Here is a 17,486-nt window from a genome sequence, read left to right as displayed (position 1 = left end):
CAAACATAGCCGCGTGTGCGGCACTCGCGCGGGGGGCGGGGGCGCCAGGCCCGCCCCCGCCGCTTCTTCTCGGCTCCCGGCAGTTGCTAGGCACCCCGGGCGCGGGCCGCGCGGGCCCCCAGCCGGCCCGGGAGCAGGGCGGCGGCGCTGCGGGGCGGGGCGGGGCGGGGCGGCCGTGCCTCAGTTTCCCCGGCGGGGCGGGGCGGGGCGGGTCCCGCACACGGGCGCGGGCGGCGGCGGCGGCGCGGCCCGGAGCTCCGCGCGCGCTGCTGGGGGCCGCTCCCGGGGGCGGCCCCTGGGCCCCCGCCCGCCCCGCGCCGGGGCAGCGGGGCAGCGGGGATGCGGGGCAAGGGCCGGCGGCAGAGCCTGGCCGACTCGCGGGACCTGGACGGCTCCTACGACCAGCTCACGGGTGAGTCCGGCCCGAGGCGCCCGGCGCCCCCGCGCCCCTGACCCCCGCCCCGCCCCGCCCCCGCCCAGCCCCCTGCGGAGTTGCCCCGGGAGAGCCGGCGGGCCCCCCCCCCCCCCCACCCCGCGGCAGGCTCCGAAACTAGGGGAGAGGCAGTAGCAGCAGGTGCAGGTGTGTGTGCGTGTGTAACAGTGCTGTGCCGGCGTGTGTGCAAGCAGGGGCAGCCGCGTGCCGTGGGGGCGAGCTGTGGGCTGCGGCAGCGTTGGTGCTCGCCCCGGGCTGCCCAAAGCAGCTCTTGTTGCGGGGCCGCGGGCCGGGGGCTCGCGTGGGGAGCGAGGGGCCCTGGGGCCCGGCCGAGCTCGCTGCAGGGGCTCAAGCCACCTCCTCTGCGCCCTGTGCCAGGGGCCCCTGGATTTGGCAAGGAAGGGTGGATCTGGCCCCCTTGCCTGTGGGAAGGTATGGCTTTCCCCCTCCCCAGGCTGGGACGCAGGAGGCCCACGCCGTGCATTCCCTGAGCCTCCGTGCCTCAGTTGCACCCCGTGAAATGGGTCTGCTGCCAGGTGACACCTGGCGCTGCTGGGAGCAGCAGCGGTGATACAGGCATTCAGCATGCACTGCCCCATGCCCAGCACCCCGGGGCTTTCCCTGGGCGGGGCGCCAGCCGGGGAGCCTTGGGGGTAGGTGGGGGGCCGGGAAAGGTGCAGCCACCTGGAGCCCGCACAGCTTCCAGGGGGCTTTGGGAACAGCCATACAGATTTGCATCAAGCCCGCGTTAAAAATAACCTGCGTGCATTAGCTCCTCTCCCCCCGCCACGACCCAGCGGGCTGGGGGCAGCGTGATGGGGCACCCGGACCCGGGCACTACCTCCCCCCGCACCCAGTAAGTAGGTCACTGTTGTCAGCAGGGGAAACTGAGGCAGGAGGTGGCTGCGCCTGCAGGCCCAGCCTGGATCCGTGGCTGTGGTGAGAGCTCCCCCAGGCCGTGCCAGGTGGGGGCTGCCACCGTGCCCGTCTCTCAGCCTCCGAAACTGGGTCAGACTGGCAGCCACCCCTGCTGCAGCAAGCGCCCGCCGCGCCGCGTGGGGCCCTGGGCAAGCTCGGGCCATGCTGAGGCCTGGGGGCAGCCGGAGGGAGCCCGTCCCCGGGCACATGGAGGAGCTGGGGCACTGCCCCCCAGCTCGGGCACCTCTCGCGGGGGTCAGCGGGCAGGCCCGTGGCTCCTGGCTTGACCCCCTGGGACACAGGGGGCTGGAGGCGCCGGGGCTCGGGCTGCGGTGGCCGGGGGCAGCCTGTCGTGCCCGCGGCTCCAGGCCGTGTTGGGTTTTAATGCGAGGAGCTCGTGGAAATTGCTTCCCGGCGCAGCGGTGCGTGAGGCTGCGTCTCTCGGGGCCGCGCAGCCGTAGCCCCCCGCAGCCCCCGGCCTGCCCGGCCCCAGCTGCCCGTGTGCTTGTGTCCAGTGCGGGGGTGTGTGTGCGTGAGCAGGTCTGCTGGGCGCACACATGGGCATTCCCAGGGCTTCTGGGGCTCTGCATACGCATGTGTGTGAGGTGTGAGTGTGTGTCCTGGGTGTGTGCGAGCATGTGCTCTGTGGGTGGGTGTGAACGTGGGCTCTGTGGGTGTGTGTTCATGTGTGCATGCGAGCATGTGCTCTGTAGGGGTGTGTGTGAGCATATGTTGTGTGTGCGCGCGCAAGCACATGTTCTGTGGGTGGGTGTGACAGTGTGCTCTGTGTGTCCTGCATGTGTGTGAGTGACTGTTCTGTGCATGTGTGTGTCCTACATGTGAGTATGTGCTCTATGGGAGGGTGCATGTGTGTCCTGGGTGTGTGTGAGTGCTTCTGTGTACATGCAAGCCTGTGCTCTGTGGGTGCATGCGTGAGCATACACGGGGGGGGTGAGCACATGCTTGGTGCGTGTGGGGCCTGCCCACAGCCCTGCAGGCGTGTGTGCCCAGCGAGTGTGCGAGGCGGCAATTCCCTCTGCTATGGCGGCCGGGCCCAGGGGGGGATTAGTCGGGGATACTTTGCCGATGCGAGCAAGAAGTAGAAGCCTCCCGGGAACGACGGACCCTGCCAGGCACCAGAGCAGCTCCCGTCACAGCCCCGGCCCTGCTGCCCCATGCCGTAGGGGCTGGGGGGGTCACTGCAAGACCTGCCCCTGCCCCTGCCCCGGCCCCTTGGCCTCCCGGGGCTGCAGCCTCCACAGCTCCTCTCATGTTGTCAAGCGTGGCAGGGACGGGGTTAATCCAGGGTGCGTGCCTTCTGTGTGTTCTTGGCGTGTGCATTGGGCACTGCCAGGGTGCAGCAGGCCAGCCCTGTGTGCGCCCGCGTGTGCTGTGCCCCCGGGCGCAGGGCTCTGCCTTCGCGGTGGCAGCACTGGCACGCGCGTGCGGTGCCTTTCCAGCACTGCAGGGGTTAACACAGCTGGATTTCCCCGTGCTGCAGCCGTGTGCGGGGGGGGCATGGCGCTGGGAGGAGCCCCAAATCTAGGGCAGCTGCTTTTGTTGAGCTGGAGGCGGGGGTCTGCAGTGGGCCACCGCCTTGCCCTGGGACAGTGCAGCCCTGTGCCTCAGTTTCCCCCTCTAGGAGAGGCCGGGGCTGGGGGGGCATCCTGGGGGTGTTCCCTGAGCTGAAAGGTGCTTGCGGATCAGCGCTGCTGCTTGTTGGCAGTGACGGAGCAGGTGTAGGCGGGCAGCGTGTGCGGCTGTGTGGCATGTGGTTGTGTCTGGTGCGTGTTCGTGGGGGGGCGTGCTGGGCGGGCAGGTCTTGGATGATGCAGTGTTTGTGCGTCTTGGGGAGCTGGAAGCGTGTGCATGCGATGAGCGTGCATTTGTGCCTCCGGTGATTGTGCAGGTGTATGTGCGTGTGCTAGGCGGGGGGCACGCGTGTGTGTGGCAGGGTGTTACATGCCATGGTTTTTGTGCATCTCGGGGTGCTGGAAGTGTGTTCAGGCAGCATGTGTGTGTTCATGCGGCTGGTGTTGGGGGAGCAGTTTCTCCATGTGCACCTGTGTGTGCATGTGCGTGCTTGTCAGGCATTGGGCGCAGTGGTACGTGTGCATCATGCGGTGTTGGAGGTGTGCGTGTGCACATTCCCCTGGAGGCAGTTGTGTGTGCGTATGACACCGTGTGTGTGTTGGGGTACTGGGCTCAGTGGTGCTTGTGCATCGTGGCATGTTGGAGGCGTGCACATGTGTGTTCCCACACAGGCTGTGTGCGCACATGGTGCAGGGTGTGTATGATTGCATGTGCATGTGGTATCAGGCCGCACACATCCTGCTGCTGCCTCCTGGGGGTGGGGGCCTCCAACTGGATCAGCTGCAGCCAATACCACCCCCCCCCCGCCCCTGCAAATTGCCCTGGTGCTGGTTCTCCCCTGTGCAGGGGCTGCAGACCAGGCTGGGGGGCCAGTGGCTCCAGGTTGTGAGCCCCCCCACCCATGCCCCCCTGAGTGGGTGTCTACACCCCTGTACCCTTGGGACCCTGCAATCCTCCCCCGAACCCCTCCCCACCCCGCGTCCTTCTGGGTCCCCGTGGGTGGCTAATGCCCCATCCAGGGTGCGTTGCTCGGCCCCAGGCTGCCCAGCTCCCCCCAGCCTTGCAGGGTGCAAAACCCCTCCCCAGCTGGGCACGGGCCCTGCTCCTCCAGGCCAGACTGGGTCCTTCCCTGCCCTGGTGGGGGTGGCCTCCCTGTCCCCCTCTCCCCTCCCCCCCATGCCCTGCACCATGCTTTCCCCCCTCCCCGTGCTCGCTTTGCTGTCCTGGCTTGCTCCAAACAATGGGGGTTCAGTGCAGCGGGGGGGCCTGGAGCTGGCGGGGCCTGGGAGGTTTGAGGCTGACGCTTCCTGTCTCCGTCCTGGGGCGTCTGGGGGCCCTGCGCTGGTCCCTCCCGTGGCTGCACTCGTGCACATATCACAGGCTCCAGGACTTTGCTATGTGGGGGTGCTGATAGGACCCCCGGGGCTTCCAGAGACCCTGGCCTGGAGGCCTGGCTGTGGTTGGGCTGCAGCCTCCAGCCCCTCGCAGCCCCAGGCCGTGGTCCTCATCCAGCCCAGGGCTCCTCCAGGATGCCCCCTTTGGGGGCTTGGGGAGGGGGCTCAGAGGGGCTTTGCGAGGGAAGTGAGTGGCTGTGGCAGGCAGGAGGAGAGGTCCCGCTGGCTGAGTGGCTCCCAGCCCCCCCAGCTGTCTCCTCTCGTTAGCAGTGGATTCATTAGGGGAAGTGGCTGGGTTGGAGCTGAGCCAACCTGGGCGTCCAGCTGTCGGCGGCTGCCTGGGGAGATGAAGGCTGGGCTCCTTTCCGCTGGGGTCCCCAATGTGAGCAGGGGGAAGTGGGGGGAGGGGGCTGCTGCCTTCTGAGCTCCCCAGGGGTCTTTAACCCTCCCCGATGCCAGGCAGGTCGTGGGAGACTGGCAAAAGCCACCCTAGCACTGGCAGGTGCTGTCTTCTGGTGCTGAACAAGGAGCTCTGGTGGACCAGGAAAGGGGCAGCTGCGCGTTCTATTCGGGGAAATACGGTAAGAGCAGCTCCTGCTGCTGAGGCCCCTGAGCAGCCAGATCCCGGCTCCATTGCTGCAGGGGCGGCTGCTTGGTGACTTATGGCTTGGGAGAAGCGTTTTCCTGCCAAAATTGCAAGCCGGGCGTATTTCAAGTGTGTTATATGCGAGTGCCCCCAGGCGTGTGTGCGCATGTATGGGCACTTGTGTATGCACAGGTGTGTATGCCTGTGTGTGAGCATACACTGTGCTGCGGGGGGGGCGCACAGGTGTGGATGCCCATGTAGGCACACGGGTGTGTACACGGGTGTATGGGCAAGGGCAGAGCCTGGCAGTGCTGATGGATGGGCCTGAGGCGAGCGGACAGCGATGGAGCGAGCGGCTGCAGCAGCTCCCTGCCTCGACATGCCCCATCTAGCTACTGCGGCCTGTGTGTTTCCTCCAGGGGAGGCCGGGTCGTGGGTCTGGGCACCTAGGGGAGCTATGTTCTGCGGTGGGGGGGAGCAGGGTGTCTGGGAATCCCCTGAGCTGCTGGCTATATAGGGGCTATGACACATGCAGCCACCCCCACCCTGGTCAGGAGAGGCGGGGCTGGCATCCATGGTCTGGCTCTGTGGCTGTCGGGCTGAATTTCTTGCGGCCAGGTCTTAAAAGAGCTGGGGATCAGACCTAAGAGAACTGGGCTTTGAGCGGGAGGATTTAAGGAGGAGGGGAAAGTCTGGCCATTCTGGGCCTCCTTTTCCCCATCTGTAAAGTGGGTTTCTAAGTGAACCTGCACATGCTGCCCTCTGTTGGTTGGAACCAGAGCTGCCCTCCTGCATGTCATAGGCCCTATGACTCCTGGTAGCGATTCTCCTTTGGAGTCTGTTGTGGGGTGGGGGTTGCTGTGGCTGTCTGCCCCCTGCCTTAATTACACCCGCACCTGGGCAGGAGGATGAGCCTTGCTTTGTGCCGCTGCTTAATTAAATTGCTGTGGAAAGCGGGGCCATCAGCACTTCATTAGCAGGAGTGGGGGGGGGCCGGTCTCCTGGGTCCCAGCGCACGGGAGTGCGGGCGCATGGAGGGGGCCGCAGGCCACAGTGGGGATGTGCGGGGCATTCACGCGGGGTGTCAGGCGCCCGTGTGTGTGCGCGCGCATGTGAGCAGTGGCGGGGAGGGCTGGATTGTCCCTGCTTGGCGTGTGCAGCGCGGAAGGGTGTACATGTGTGCGCCTGTGCTACTGGGGGGGCTGTGTTCTCCACCTGGTGCGTGTGCACGCGTGGAGCATGGCAGCGTGCCCGCGGTGTCTTGCCGGCCTGGTGCAGCAGCGGGGGGAAGTCTGCTGGCGCTGTGTGGCTGTGTGGGGGGGTGCCCTGGCGCCCGGGGCAGCTGCACAGCCCCCCCCCCCGGCCGCCGTGCTGCTGGAAGGAAGGGGCCGGCCCGGTGCCGGGGCGGGGGTGACGGAGCGTCCTTCGCACCGGGCGCCGGGAGCGCTGCCCGTCTCTGCCCGGCATGGGCAGCGCCGCCGGCCGCGGGCCCCCCCCCGCCCCCCCCCGCGCGTGCGCTGGCGGAGCGGGTTTGCCCCGACAGCCAGACAGGCCCCGCGGGGGGGGCATCGGGCACGTGCTGGCCGTGCCGGGGGTCCCGCCTCGGCCGCGTGCCTCCGCCAGGTCACGGCCCGGCCCGTGGCGGGTGGGGGGCAGCAGCTGGCGTGTCCTGGGTGCCCTGTGTGCCTTGCAAGAGCCCCCTGCCCCGTGCGCGCCTCAGTTTCCCCGCCAGCGCTTCCCCCGCCTCGTTAACACCGCGGGGCCTGCGGCGAGCTCCCTCCGGACCCGCCCCGCGTCTGCGGGCCATCGGCCTGCGGCTCGGCTCCTCCCCAGAGGCAGCCGCACGGCCCCTGCCTGGCCCCGTGGCGGGGGCCTGTGTGTGCTGCGGGATCCGGGGCAGGACGAAACGAGTGCGCCGTGCTCAGCCGTCGGGGGCCGCGTCGCTGGTCCGGCCCGAGGTCTCCCCCCGGCCGTGCGGGTGCTGTGAGGCTGCAGGTGGCAGGGGCAGCAACAGGGGCTGTGCACACGCGTGTGCGTGGGGCTCGCTCGCGTGTCCCCGGCTCACCCCACGCTGCTCTTCGTGGGGCTGGGGCTCCCTCGCGTGGCCGCTCGGGCCAAGGGCACCCGGGGCCAGCGCCAGGCCGGATGGGACCGGGGCCTGAGCCCCGCCGGGCGCTGCCGCTGCCGGAGCGGGGCCAGGCTGCCTGGGTGCGAGCTGCCCTCTGCGTCCTAGGCCCCATACAGCCGCCTGCTGGTGGCGATTCTCCTTTCGTTCCTGCAGCGCAGTCCGCCCCGGGGAGGGGGCACCTGGGCTCCGTGGCACATTGGCAGGGAAGTCCGCGGTGCCTGTGGCTCTGCTCCGTGGGGACCCAGGGCTTCGGGCTGGCAGAGGTGGAGGCGTTGGGGGCGCTCCTGCCGGGTCTGGGGCACATGAGCAAGCCGGAGGCAGGAGCACGAGTCGTGTCCCCGCCACCGCTGCTTCCCCTTCGCCTGGTGGGGAAACTGAGGCAGGCAGCGCTGCTCTCCTCTCCTCTCCTCTCCTCTCCCGGAGCTCCACCCCCGCGCAAGGCATCGTGGGGGCTGTAGTCACCGGGGGGGGGGGGCTGGGCTGCAGTGAGGGATGCTGGGGACGGGGCTGGCAGACGGAGGGGCTGGAGCCGGGCGGGGGTGATGCTCTGTGCATCCCTAGCCCTGGTGCGGGCTGAGCAGAGGACGCTGCCGCCCGGGGGCTCGCGGAAGAGGAGGCAGTGGCTGCGCTCGGGGGCTGCGGGGTGAGTCTGGGACCCAGGAGCCGTACTGGGGGGCTGCGGCCGCGGGGTACCGGCAGGCTGGAGTGGTGCTGCAGGGGGCTGAGGTCGGGGCACTAGGCTGTGCCTGCTCCCCACCAGGCCCTGCTGGCATGCTGGGCAGGGGAAAAGCCCGGGGCCTGCCTGCCCAGCGCCCACAGGGCAATGCTGTGCTCTGCCCATAACCAGGGATGACGCCTCAGTGTGCCCTTGGCACACGTGGCAGGCCGTGTCGGGAGTCCCCGTGGCATCAGGACCGTGCCCGGCGCGGTGACGCCTGGCTCTGTGGCTCAGACTCCTCTGGAGCTGGGGCTGTGCCTGCTTCGCCCTGCGCCGGCAGCCGGCTGCCCTGCACGGGCCTTGGCTGCCTGGGAACCCCCCGTGGGCAGGAGAGCCTCCCCCGCCCCGCTTGTCCGCCTTAGACTTCAGAGCCCAGGCCCCGTGGCAGGAAGCGGGGATCAGCCCCGGTTCCAACGTGCCCGTGGCGGTGGCCTCTGGGCGCCGTGGCCCAGCGCCGGCTGTATCCTTCCACGGCTCGCAGGGGAGCCAGGAGGTCCCTGAAACGCCGCTGGCCTCCCCAGGGCACGTGGCACCGCCTCTGCGACTCCAGGACAGCGTAACTCCCGGCGCGTGGCCCTGGGGCACCTTGAACATGCGTGAGAGGAGGCCCCGCTGCCTCTGTGTGTGCACATACCAAGCACGCGTGTGCCGGCCGGAGCGGGGACATCGACCCTGGGGCCCTCGGGCTGGGTGGGTCTGTGCCCCTGGTGATGGGAGGATGCCCCGTGCCTCCCCATGCTGTCTGGAGCCGCCCGTTGCCCCTGGTGCTGGGGGGGCAGCGCGGAGGGCCTCCCCCACCCCTTAGGTGATGCTGCCTGGGAAGAGCATCTTAGGGGTGGGGGGCAAGGACCCCCATCTGGGGGGGTGGGAGGGTGCTCTGTACCCCTGCCCCTTGGCACCCATATGGGGCACTTGCCCCCCATCCACCCAGCCCAGCCCCAGCATCCTTCCTCCTGCCTGGGAGGCAGCAGCGCCTGATTGGTCAGTGGGACCTGTGGGTCCAAGCGTTGCCATGGCAACCGGAGAGGGGTGGCACAGGGTCTCGGCGGGCATCGCTCCCCTGGCAGCCGCCTGCTCAGGGCCTCGCGTGTGCTCTCCGGCTCCTCCGGCCCCTCGCAGCGGGCACAGACGCCTTCCTAGTGCCAGGCCTGGCCCCGTGCCGATGCCCGGGGACCTGTGGCTCCGGAGGAGGAGGAAGATGCCGGTGCCCAGCGGGCACGTGGACCATGCCCTGAGCTCCTGGGGAGCCGCGGGGTCCTGCTCCGGCACCCTGGACCCCTGCCGGCCGCGCTGCAAGAGGCACCTGGGCCGGGCCGTGCGCGGCTTGTACCGCTTCCTCACCGGGACCCTCTCCACAGGTAGGCACCACCCCCGGGTCTCCCGGCGGGCAGGGCGGGGGGCCACGGAGGCAGTGGGGAAAGCATGGGGGTCTCCCCGTCCCGTGACTCTGGGCGCTGGGGCTTTCTCAGCACCCCCGACTCCGGTATGGTCACCTGCGGGGTGGCCGCGGGTCCGGGCCCTGCCCAGTGCGGGCGGTAGCAGGATGCGGCCCCGGGGCAAGAGCCTTGCCTTCCATTACCCAGCGCAGCGGTGACTTCACCGCCCCAAAATAGCGCCTGGCCGGCTCTTGACGCGCTGATTAATAACCCGCTGGGCGCGGGGGGGCTCGGCGCTGGCCTAAATTTATCTCTAATGGATGGGGCCCGGCGCGGGCACCCAGGCTGTCAGCCCCATGCCAAGGTCGTGCCCCCAACCCGGGGCACTGGTCATCCCAGGTTCTCATGCCGGACGCTGGCGGGTCCCCCCAGGGCTGCCCTGTGCCGGGGGGGCTCGCAGTGCTGCTGGCTGTACCGACCGGCAGGCGGGTTGTTGAGTCGGGACTTCTCGGGACCGCTGTCCCGCTCCAGGCTGTGGCAGGCAGGGGTGGGCTCCCGTCCTTCCTGCCCCCAACCCCAATGCAGCGTACAGCTCCGTGCGCAGGGTCGGAGCCGCTCAACCTGGAGCCCTGAGCTTCCTGGCGTGGGGGCGGTATGGGGGCATAGACGCACACTACCTGCCCCCCCGCCGAGCTGGGGAGCAGGATGGGACCTGCTGCGAGCTCCCTCCTCCTGGCACCGTGGCACTCAGCCCCTGCCTCAGCCACCTCTGGTGGGCGTCCTGCACAGCTTAGAGCAGCCTCGAGGCTGCTCCGACCTGCCCCCGGGACCCAGACGCCCCGTCCCGGGCCGAGGCCCGCAGCTCCCCCCCGTGCCAGGCAGCCCCCTGGGCCCCGGCGGCTATTAATAGGTGCCGGCACGTGCTGGCAGGACGGTAATTGGTTGGGGAACCGGTGCCCGCCTCGCTCCCAGGCTCCCGCGCGCGGCCCGAGCGGGGGGCAGGCGGCGGCCGGGCCGGGGGCCATGGAGAGGCCGGTGCCCCACAACGACAGCCTGCTCTACGCCGCGCTCATCGTCATCCTGCTGCTCATCTCCTACTGGTTCACCACGCGCTGCTTCAAGATCATCAGTGGCATTGAGGGTAGGGCCTTGCACACGCGTGCGCTTGCACGCACATGGGGCCTGCACGCGCCTGGGGCCTCCCAGCGGCCTGCCCTTGCTCCGCACGTCCGTCGCAGATGGGGATGCGCCCCTCTGCCCCCGGCTGTCTCCCGCGGGCAGGCCTGTGCCCATGGCCTCCAGTACCGGCCTCCCTGGGCCCGACCCAGATCCTGGCTTGGTAGCGTGTGCACAGCAGGGGTAGCTGCCGAGCCGGGGCTCGGAAGGGGCGGATGAAGGACAACGGGGGCAGCTGGGGCAGTGGCGGGACTGGGCCGGTGGCTGCAGAGGTCGGGGTGGCCTTGGGACAAGGCAGGATCCGCCGTGGTGGTCATTAGGTTCCAGGGTTAACACACACTGGGGAGGATGCACCAGACTGGGGGTGCTGGGGGGAGGGGCAGGCACGAGGGGTGCCATCGCACTGTTTTCAGGGCCCCTGTGGGACCCCCCCCAGTTGGAGTAATGGTAAGGGTGGGCCTACTGCCCCCCCAGCCCCGCTGGCACTCCCGACCCGCAGCCAGGGGTTGGCCTGGGGGGTCTCTGGACCTGCCAGCCCGGCTCCTCTGGGCTTCTGAGCTCTGCCCTCGCCACCCCGCACCCCCAGAGCCCCGCCTGAGCCCCCCGGGCCCTTTTGTGCCTCAGCTGCAGGCCTGGCTGGAGGCCCTGGACTCCGGGGCTCCTTCCCCAGCCGCGCCAGGACACCCAGGAGTGGCTTGCCCCTTCTGTGCCTCAGTTTCCCCCTGGGGCTGGGGCTCGGGACAGCTCTGGGTGCAAAACCTCTGCAACTCCTGTGCTGGAGCTGCCAGGGTGGCAGCGGGGAAACTGAGGCAGCTGGGGCCAGGCAGACCCGGGCGTAAGGGCTGGGGAGTGGGGGCCCTTGAGACCCTAGGCGCCCCCCCAGACACCCCGTCAGTGCCACGTGGGGCTGTGGGGGTGCTCTAGGGTGAGGCGCAGGGGCGGCAGCGAGGATCTGTGGCTGGAGGGGCTGGGCTGATGGGGGGCAGGGGGCTGCAGGCGGGAGTGAGGGCCCTGCCGCCCCCAGCCGCCCCCTGGGCCCGTCGGCCTCGCCCGTCTCTGGTGCCGTGGCCTGGCGGGGAGAGCACCGGGCCTGGCTCGAAGCCCCGGACTCCTGGGGTCCTTCCTGGTTGCCCCCTTCCTTGCCTCAGTTTCCCCCTGGGCAGAGCAAGATCATGGAAGCCCCCTCCCCTGGGCCCGGGTGCGGGCATGGGGGAGCAGCCGCTTCCTGTACCCCAGCCCTGCTGGCACCCCGCAGCCCCTGCTGCTGCCCCTGCTCCCGCTGTGGCGAGGGGGAGGCCTGCCCCCCACCCCCTGCCGGGGGTCTGGGTGCCCGGGTGACCCCCGGCGGGGCTCAAGGACTCCTGGGCTCCCCCCAGGCTGCTGCTGGGGCCCCTGTACGCCCCCCCCCCGCGGCTCCTGGGCCTCCTGGGCCCGTTCCCTTGGCAACCAGTGGAGCAGATCGATGGAGGTGGTGTCATTGCTCGGGGAGGGCCGGCTCCGTCCCCCCCCCCGGCCCGGCCCCGCCGCAGCCCCCCCTCCCGCAGTCCTGCCTGGGCGCCGCCGCGCTCGCACGCCCCGGGCTGCTCCGGCCCCTGGCACCGGCGGCACCACGCCCCCGGCGTGGGGGGGGCCGGGCTGGCCTGGGACCCCCCCCGGAGCGGGGCCATGAGTGGCCCCCACCATGAACCTGGAGGGGCTGGAGATGGTGGCGGTGCTGGTCGTCCTCGCGCTCTTCGTTAAGGTCCTTGAGCAGTTTGGCCTCTTTGAGCCCGTCGTCCTCCTCGAAGGTACCGCGGCTCCGGCGCCCGTGGCCCCAGGGCGGCCCAGCCGGGGGGCACGGGGCTCCGAGTGTGCGCGTGTGCGCGTGCATCCCTCCTGGGATGTCCTGCCGCGCCAGCCTGGCGTGGCCCTGCTGCAGGTGTGGGGGGTGCGCGCGAGTGGGACAGGTGTGTGTGGGTGTGCACCTGGGACGTATGTGCGTTGCTGGGATAAGGCGTGCAGCTGCGGGTGCATTGTGTGCTTCCACGCACCTGCTCTGTGTGTGTGCACACGTGTGCAAGGCTGGGGGGGTGCTGTTCCGTGCCCCGTCCCTGCCGGGGCCGGTGCGAAGGGCCCATTCTGGGGCCGGGGTGTCTCTTGCTCTGGGGCGGCTCCATGGGGAAACTGAGGCACTGGCAGCGGCTCGGAGCAGAGGGTAGGACCCGGGCGTCCTGGCATTGGGGTGCGGGGCTCCGAGTCACTGGCCCAGAGACTGGCAGGGAGAGCAGAGCCCCCACCCCCTCCCAGCATGAAGGACAGGCTGGGGACTGCCATCGATTCCCCCATGGAGGGCACTGCTGGCTAGAGGAGCGCAGCCTCCCTGGGTGTGTCCTGGGACCTTGTCTGCTCCGGCAGTGACCTTGGACAGGTCAACCCCCCCCCGCGCGCGCGTGCGCACACACGCGTGTGCACCCCCCCCCCACGGTGCCTCAGTTTCCCCATCTGAATTCCGGCGGGGGTCACAGCATGAGCTGGGGGTGCAAGACGGGGGCCCCAGGGGCCAGCAGGGGACATTGGGGGTGCAGGTGGCGAGACCCAGCCCCTCTGTGCCTCAGTTTCTCCATCGGAGCTCCGGGGGCTGTTCCCTGGTGCCCCCCTCCCGGCCGCTGCACTGGGGCCCAGACGAGGAGCCGCTCAGCGGGCCCCCGGGGGCTAATGGCGGTGCTGCCAGCCGGGCGAAGCTGGACCTGCCGCCGCCCGTGCAGCTAAGGGAGCCCAGCCGGCCTGGTCGATCCCCGCCTGTTGCCCTGGTGCTGCGCCGAGACGCCCGCCTCCCCCGCCCAGGGTGGGGTGCGGGCAGGGGGTGGTCTAGGGGTTAGAGTGCTGCCCCCCCCGCTCTGCCACAGACTTCCCGCGGGGCCTTTGGTACATCACTTGGCCCCTGCAGCTGGGCAGCAGCCATGGGGATGGGGAGCACGGGGCCAGGGAACATGACTGGGGGGGGCTCGGGCGATGCTCGTGCCTCAGTTGGCCCACCTGTGAAATGGACACCTGTTTGCCCAGGTTGGGGGCGGGGGAACGCTGCAGTCTGGTGCGTGGGGCATCTCTGCCGCCTCCCCCCCCGGCGAGCCGCAGCCCCGATCAATGCAGCTCCTCCAGCGCCCCATCAATAATTCAGCGCCGAGCAGGGGCCCGGCTGGGGTGGGGGGAAGTAAATGAGCCGGGGATGAATATTGGTATCGACAGGTCAATTAGCGCCTGCTTTGGGGCCTGGGGGGGCCACTGGGGATTGCTAAGCCCCTCCATGCCATCTCTCTGCCCCTCTCTGTGGGGGGGCGGGTTGGGGGGGGCAGTGGCGTCGTTCCCTGGGTGAGATGCTGCCCTGGGGCTGCGGGCTGGGAGTGAGGGGCACTGGCGGGGCTGGGGGGGTACCACTGCTCCCCCCGCACCCAGGGCAGCCCTGTCTCTTAAGCAGGGCTGATGAGCGGGCAGCCGCACGCCTCTTGGTTCGCGGGTGCTGGTGCCGGGCCCCGCCTGTCCATCCGCCTGGCTCCGGCGCCGGCTCCGGCTCCGGCTCCGTCAGGGTACAGCCCCACGCTGCGGGGGCTCTGGGCTAAGGGACTCACCCAAGGCCTCTTGGGGCGGTGGTGGCGGGGCAGAGCCCCCGGTCGCCAGGCCCGAGGGGCTCAAGGCGAGCGCTGGGGGTCCCGAGGGCTGCGAGCTGGGCTGGGAAGAGGCCAGATGGAGCCGTATGGGGCCCCTGCGGTCCCCGGAGGGGGCTGGGGCAGTGGGCTCTGCGTGCACACGTGTGTGCACACGTGTCACGGGGCTGGCGTGTGGAGCACCCCGACCTGTGAGCAGGGGTGGGGGGGCAGCATGAAACAAGTCAGGACAGCAAAGCTTCCCCCCCCTCCACTGCATGTGCTGGAGCCCCCCGGCCCTTCCTGCTGTGTACTTCTTGCTCCCCTGTGCCCCCGCAGCCCGCTTTGCCCCCTGCCCCCCCCACCCCGGCCTTCTTCGACCCCTGGGCCTGGGCTCTGCGGTGCCCTCAAAGCCCCCAGTTCGAGGCTCCCCCCGGGCAGGGGTGGGGTGGGGGCTGCAGGCCAACCAGGCCTGCTGGAGTGGGGTTGGGCCCTAGGGATGAGGAGCCCGGGGGGTGGCAGGGGCTAAGGGTCAGGAGTGAGGGGCACTAGAGGGGATGGGGGCTCCGGGTTGGGAGTGGGTGTGGAGCCGGGCAGCGCCAGCCCCAGCCCGGTCTCAAGCCCGGTCCCGGCGGCCCCACCCCCGCCTGCCCGCTCCCCCAGCTGCCGCGGGGCCCCGCGCCCGAGCGGGGGGCACCCCACCCTGCAGCCGGCCCGGGCTGACACGCGGTGCGCGGGAACTTGTCTTGCAGGCGCCGTGCCTGGGCCGGCCCGGAAGGCGCTGAAGCAGCGGTTCCTCAGGCTGCTGCCCTGCTGCCGGCCCCAGGCCGCCCCCTCCCTCAGCCAAAGCAAGTGCTTCTCCTCCCCCCGCGCCCGCGCCCGCGCCCGCGGCCCTGCTCTGCCCGGGGGCTGCCAGGCTCCGCGTGACCGGGGGCACAGGCCCGGGGCTGTGCGGGACGCCGGCGGCGGCTCGTCCCCGCTTCCGCCTGCAGAGCACTAGCACCCCCTGCTGGGCCCACCTGGCTTTGCTCTGCCTCGGGTGCCAGGCGCGGGTCTGGACGCTCCTGACGGCCGGCTCTCTGCGCAGGGCGGGAGGGGGACGGGGCGATGCCCCAGGTGGGGGGCTCGGGCGTGGCGTGCTGGTGCCGGGAGGGAGTGGGGCTGGTGCCGGGGGCCCCGTAGGGGCAAGAGAGGGGGCAGCGCCGGGCGTGGGGGCGTTTGGGTGCTGGCGGGCGGCGAGTGGGGGGGCTGTGGCGGGGCCGGCGGTCTGGGCGGGGCCGTCATCTCCCCGAGGCGGTCTCTAGGGCGAGGCCGGGCTCGTCCTCTGCCCCAGGGGGGCCCGCGGGGTTGGGGGGTCCGGCCGGGGGCAGAGCCCGCCTGAGCCCGCCCTGCCCCCGCAGACAGCGTGGAGGATGAGCTGGAGCTGGCCACCGTGTGCCACCGGCCCGAGGGGCTGGAGCAGCTGCAGGAGCAGACCCGCTTCTCGCGCAAGGAGCTGCAGGTCCTGTACCGCGGCTTCAAGAACGTGAGTCCGGCCGGCGCCCCTCGCCCATGGCTCCCGGGACCCCGGCTCCGCGCCGGCGTGCGGCGCCTGGCGCCCGCTGCCCGCTGGTCATGGCTGTGCTCTCCCCCAGGAGTGCCCCAGCGGACTCGTCACCGAGGAGAGCTTCAAGCAGATCTACTCCCAGTTCTTCCCGCAGGGCGGTGAGACCCACGCTCCTCCGGGGGGCTGGCGCTGGGGGGGGCACCTGGGGCTGGGCAGCTTCAGATCTGGACCGTCATTTGCATGTTTAATTTGCATATTAATAAGGGCAAGGCGGGCGTCGTGGGGCCAGGCAGCTGCAGATTGGGGGTCGTGCATAATGAATTTGCATATTAATTGGGGCAGGGGGCAGGAGACAGGGTGGGGTGTCAGGCAGCTTCAGATTTGAGTTCATTTGCATAATGCATTTGCATATTAATACGGGCAGGGCAGGGTGTCGCATGGGGCCAGGCAGCTTTAGAGTTGGGGTACATTTGCATAATACAGTTGCATACTAACGAGAGCGGGGCAGGGGGCAGGAGATGGGGCGGGTGTCACGTGGGGCTGGGCAGCTTTAGAGGTCGGGTCACTGGCACACTGCATTTGCATACTCACGGGGGCAGGAGATAAGGGTGGCGTATCACGGGGCCAGGCACCTTCAGATTTGGGGTCGTCTCCATAATCGCAGGGCAGGGCCGGGTGGGGCGGGGCGGGCAGGGCTCCCCGGGGCAGGCAGCCAGGAAGAGGCCGATGCCCGCGCCCGACGCCGCGTCTCCCCCAGACTCCAGCACCTACGCCGCCTTCCTCTTCAACGCCTTCGACACCGACCACGATGGCTCCGTCAGCTTCGAGGTGAGCCTGCGCCCAGGGTGGCCCTCGCCTCGGGGACCTGGCAGGGGCCAGGGGGAGCCACCTGCACCCGCATGGGGACCCCCAGGTGGATGCCTGGGCTGGGGGCGGGGGCTGACCCCAGCGCGGGACCCCACGGCGGCCGGATGGGGCTCTGCCCCGGTCTCCTGCCCCAGCTGCGGGCGGCCCCGTGACCCCTGCCCTCTGCCCCCAGGACTTTGCGGCTGGCTTGTCCATCATCCTGCGGGGCAGCGTGGACGACCGGCTGAGCTGGGCCTTCAACCTCTACGACCTGAACAAGGACGGCTGCATCACCAAGGAGGTGGGCCAGGTGCAGGGTCGGCCCTTGCCCACTACCCCCATTCCTCCCCCACACATGAAGGGCCTTGGGGATGCTCTCTGGCCCTGGGGGTCTGGCATGGCTGACCCCTGGGGCCCGCAGGAGATGCTGGACATCATGAAGTCCATCTATGACATGATGGGCAAGTGCACGTACCCGGCCATGCGCGAGGAGGCCCCACATGAGCATGTCGAGAGCTTCTTCCAGGTGAGTGGGGATCCCCCAGCCCTGCAGTCCCCCCCCCCCCCGAGAGCCTGGGGGCGTCCAGCTGGGGCCAGGGGGCTGTGCCCCTGCCCCCCAGGCCCCGACACCCCCTTTGCTTGCAGAAGATGGACAGGAACAAGGACGGGGTGGTGACCATCGAGGAGTTCATCGAGTCCTGCCAGAAGGTAGCAGCCCCCACATCCATTGCCTCCTCCCCTGCCCGGGGCTGGCACCTTGCGGGTGTTGCCCCCCAGCCTGGCCTGACTCGCCCCCCACCCCCCAGGACGAGAACATCATGCGCTCCATGCAGCTCTTCGACAACGTCATCTAGCGCCCGGCCTGATCCTGCCAGCACCGTCCAGATCCCGCTTGCCCCCCGCCGCCCGCCAGAAAGGGCCTGGGGGCGCAGCCAGCGTGGGGACCACCCTTCCCAGCCTGCCCCGCTTCTTGGGGGGGCTCGGGACCCCTCCCCCTGCGTCAGCTGGAGGCCTCGTCCCACAGGAGAGGCGCCCGGTGGCCCCAGCGTGCGAGCAGTGGGGGCTGCCCGGACGCTCGAGGGCTTGGCAGGTGCTGCAGCCCCCACCGGGGTCCTGAGCTGCTTCCGGCAGGGGAGGGGGCAGCCTAGAGCC

At 70.2% G+C, this 17,486-nt stretch overlaps 1 protein-coding gene across 4 annotated transcripts; it reads left to right on the top strand.

Annotated features, from left to right (window-relative positions):
- The first annotated feature begins 231 nt into the window (after positions 1-231).
- On the top strand, positions 232-17,278 carry KCNIP2 (potassium voltage-gated channel interacting protein 2). 4 transcript variants are annotated; one of them, XM_090057238.1, is made up of 9 exons: positions 232-412; positions 14,695-14,790; positions 15,343-15,467; positions 15,577-15,646; positions 16,246-16,316; positions 16,528-16,635; positions 16,756-16,860; positions 16,980-17,042; positions 17,141-17,278. In XM_090057238.1, the coding sequence occupies exons 1-9, from the start codon at positions 340-342 to the stop codon at positions 17,186-17,188; spliced, it is 759 nt and encodes a 252-aa protein (XP_089913364.1). In that variant the 5' UTR covers positions 232-339; the 3' UTR covers positions 17,189-17,278. The 4 variants fall into 4 exon arrangements, with proteins under 4 accessions (XP_089913364.1, XP_089913363.1, XP_089913362.1 ...); XM_090057237.1 differs by lacking the exons at positions 232-412; positions 14,695-14,790 and adding exons at positions 7,566-7,695; positions 8,890-9,128; XM_090057236.1 differs by lacking the exons at positions 232-412; positions 14,695-14,790 and adding an exon at positions 7,706-9,128.
- The last annotated feature ends 208 nt before the right edge of the window (positions 17,279-17,486 follow it).

The sequence above is a fragment of the Crocodylus siamensis genome, chromosome 7 (genome assembly GCF_052110815.1).
Source record: "Crocodylus siamensis isolate JL-2025a chromosome 7, ASM5211081v1, whole genome shotgun sequence".
Classification (NCBI taxonomy): domain Eukaryota; kingdom Metazoa; phylum Chordata; order Crocodylia; family Crocodylidae; genus Crocodylus; species Crocodylus siamensis.
This window is presented reverse-complemented; position numbering and strand designations above follow the sequence as displayed.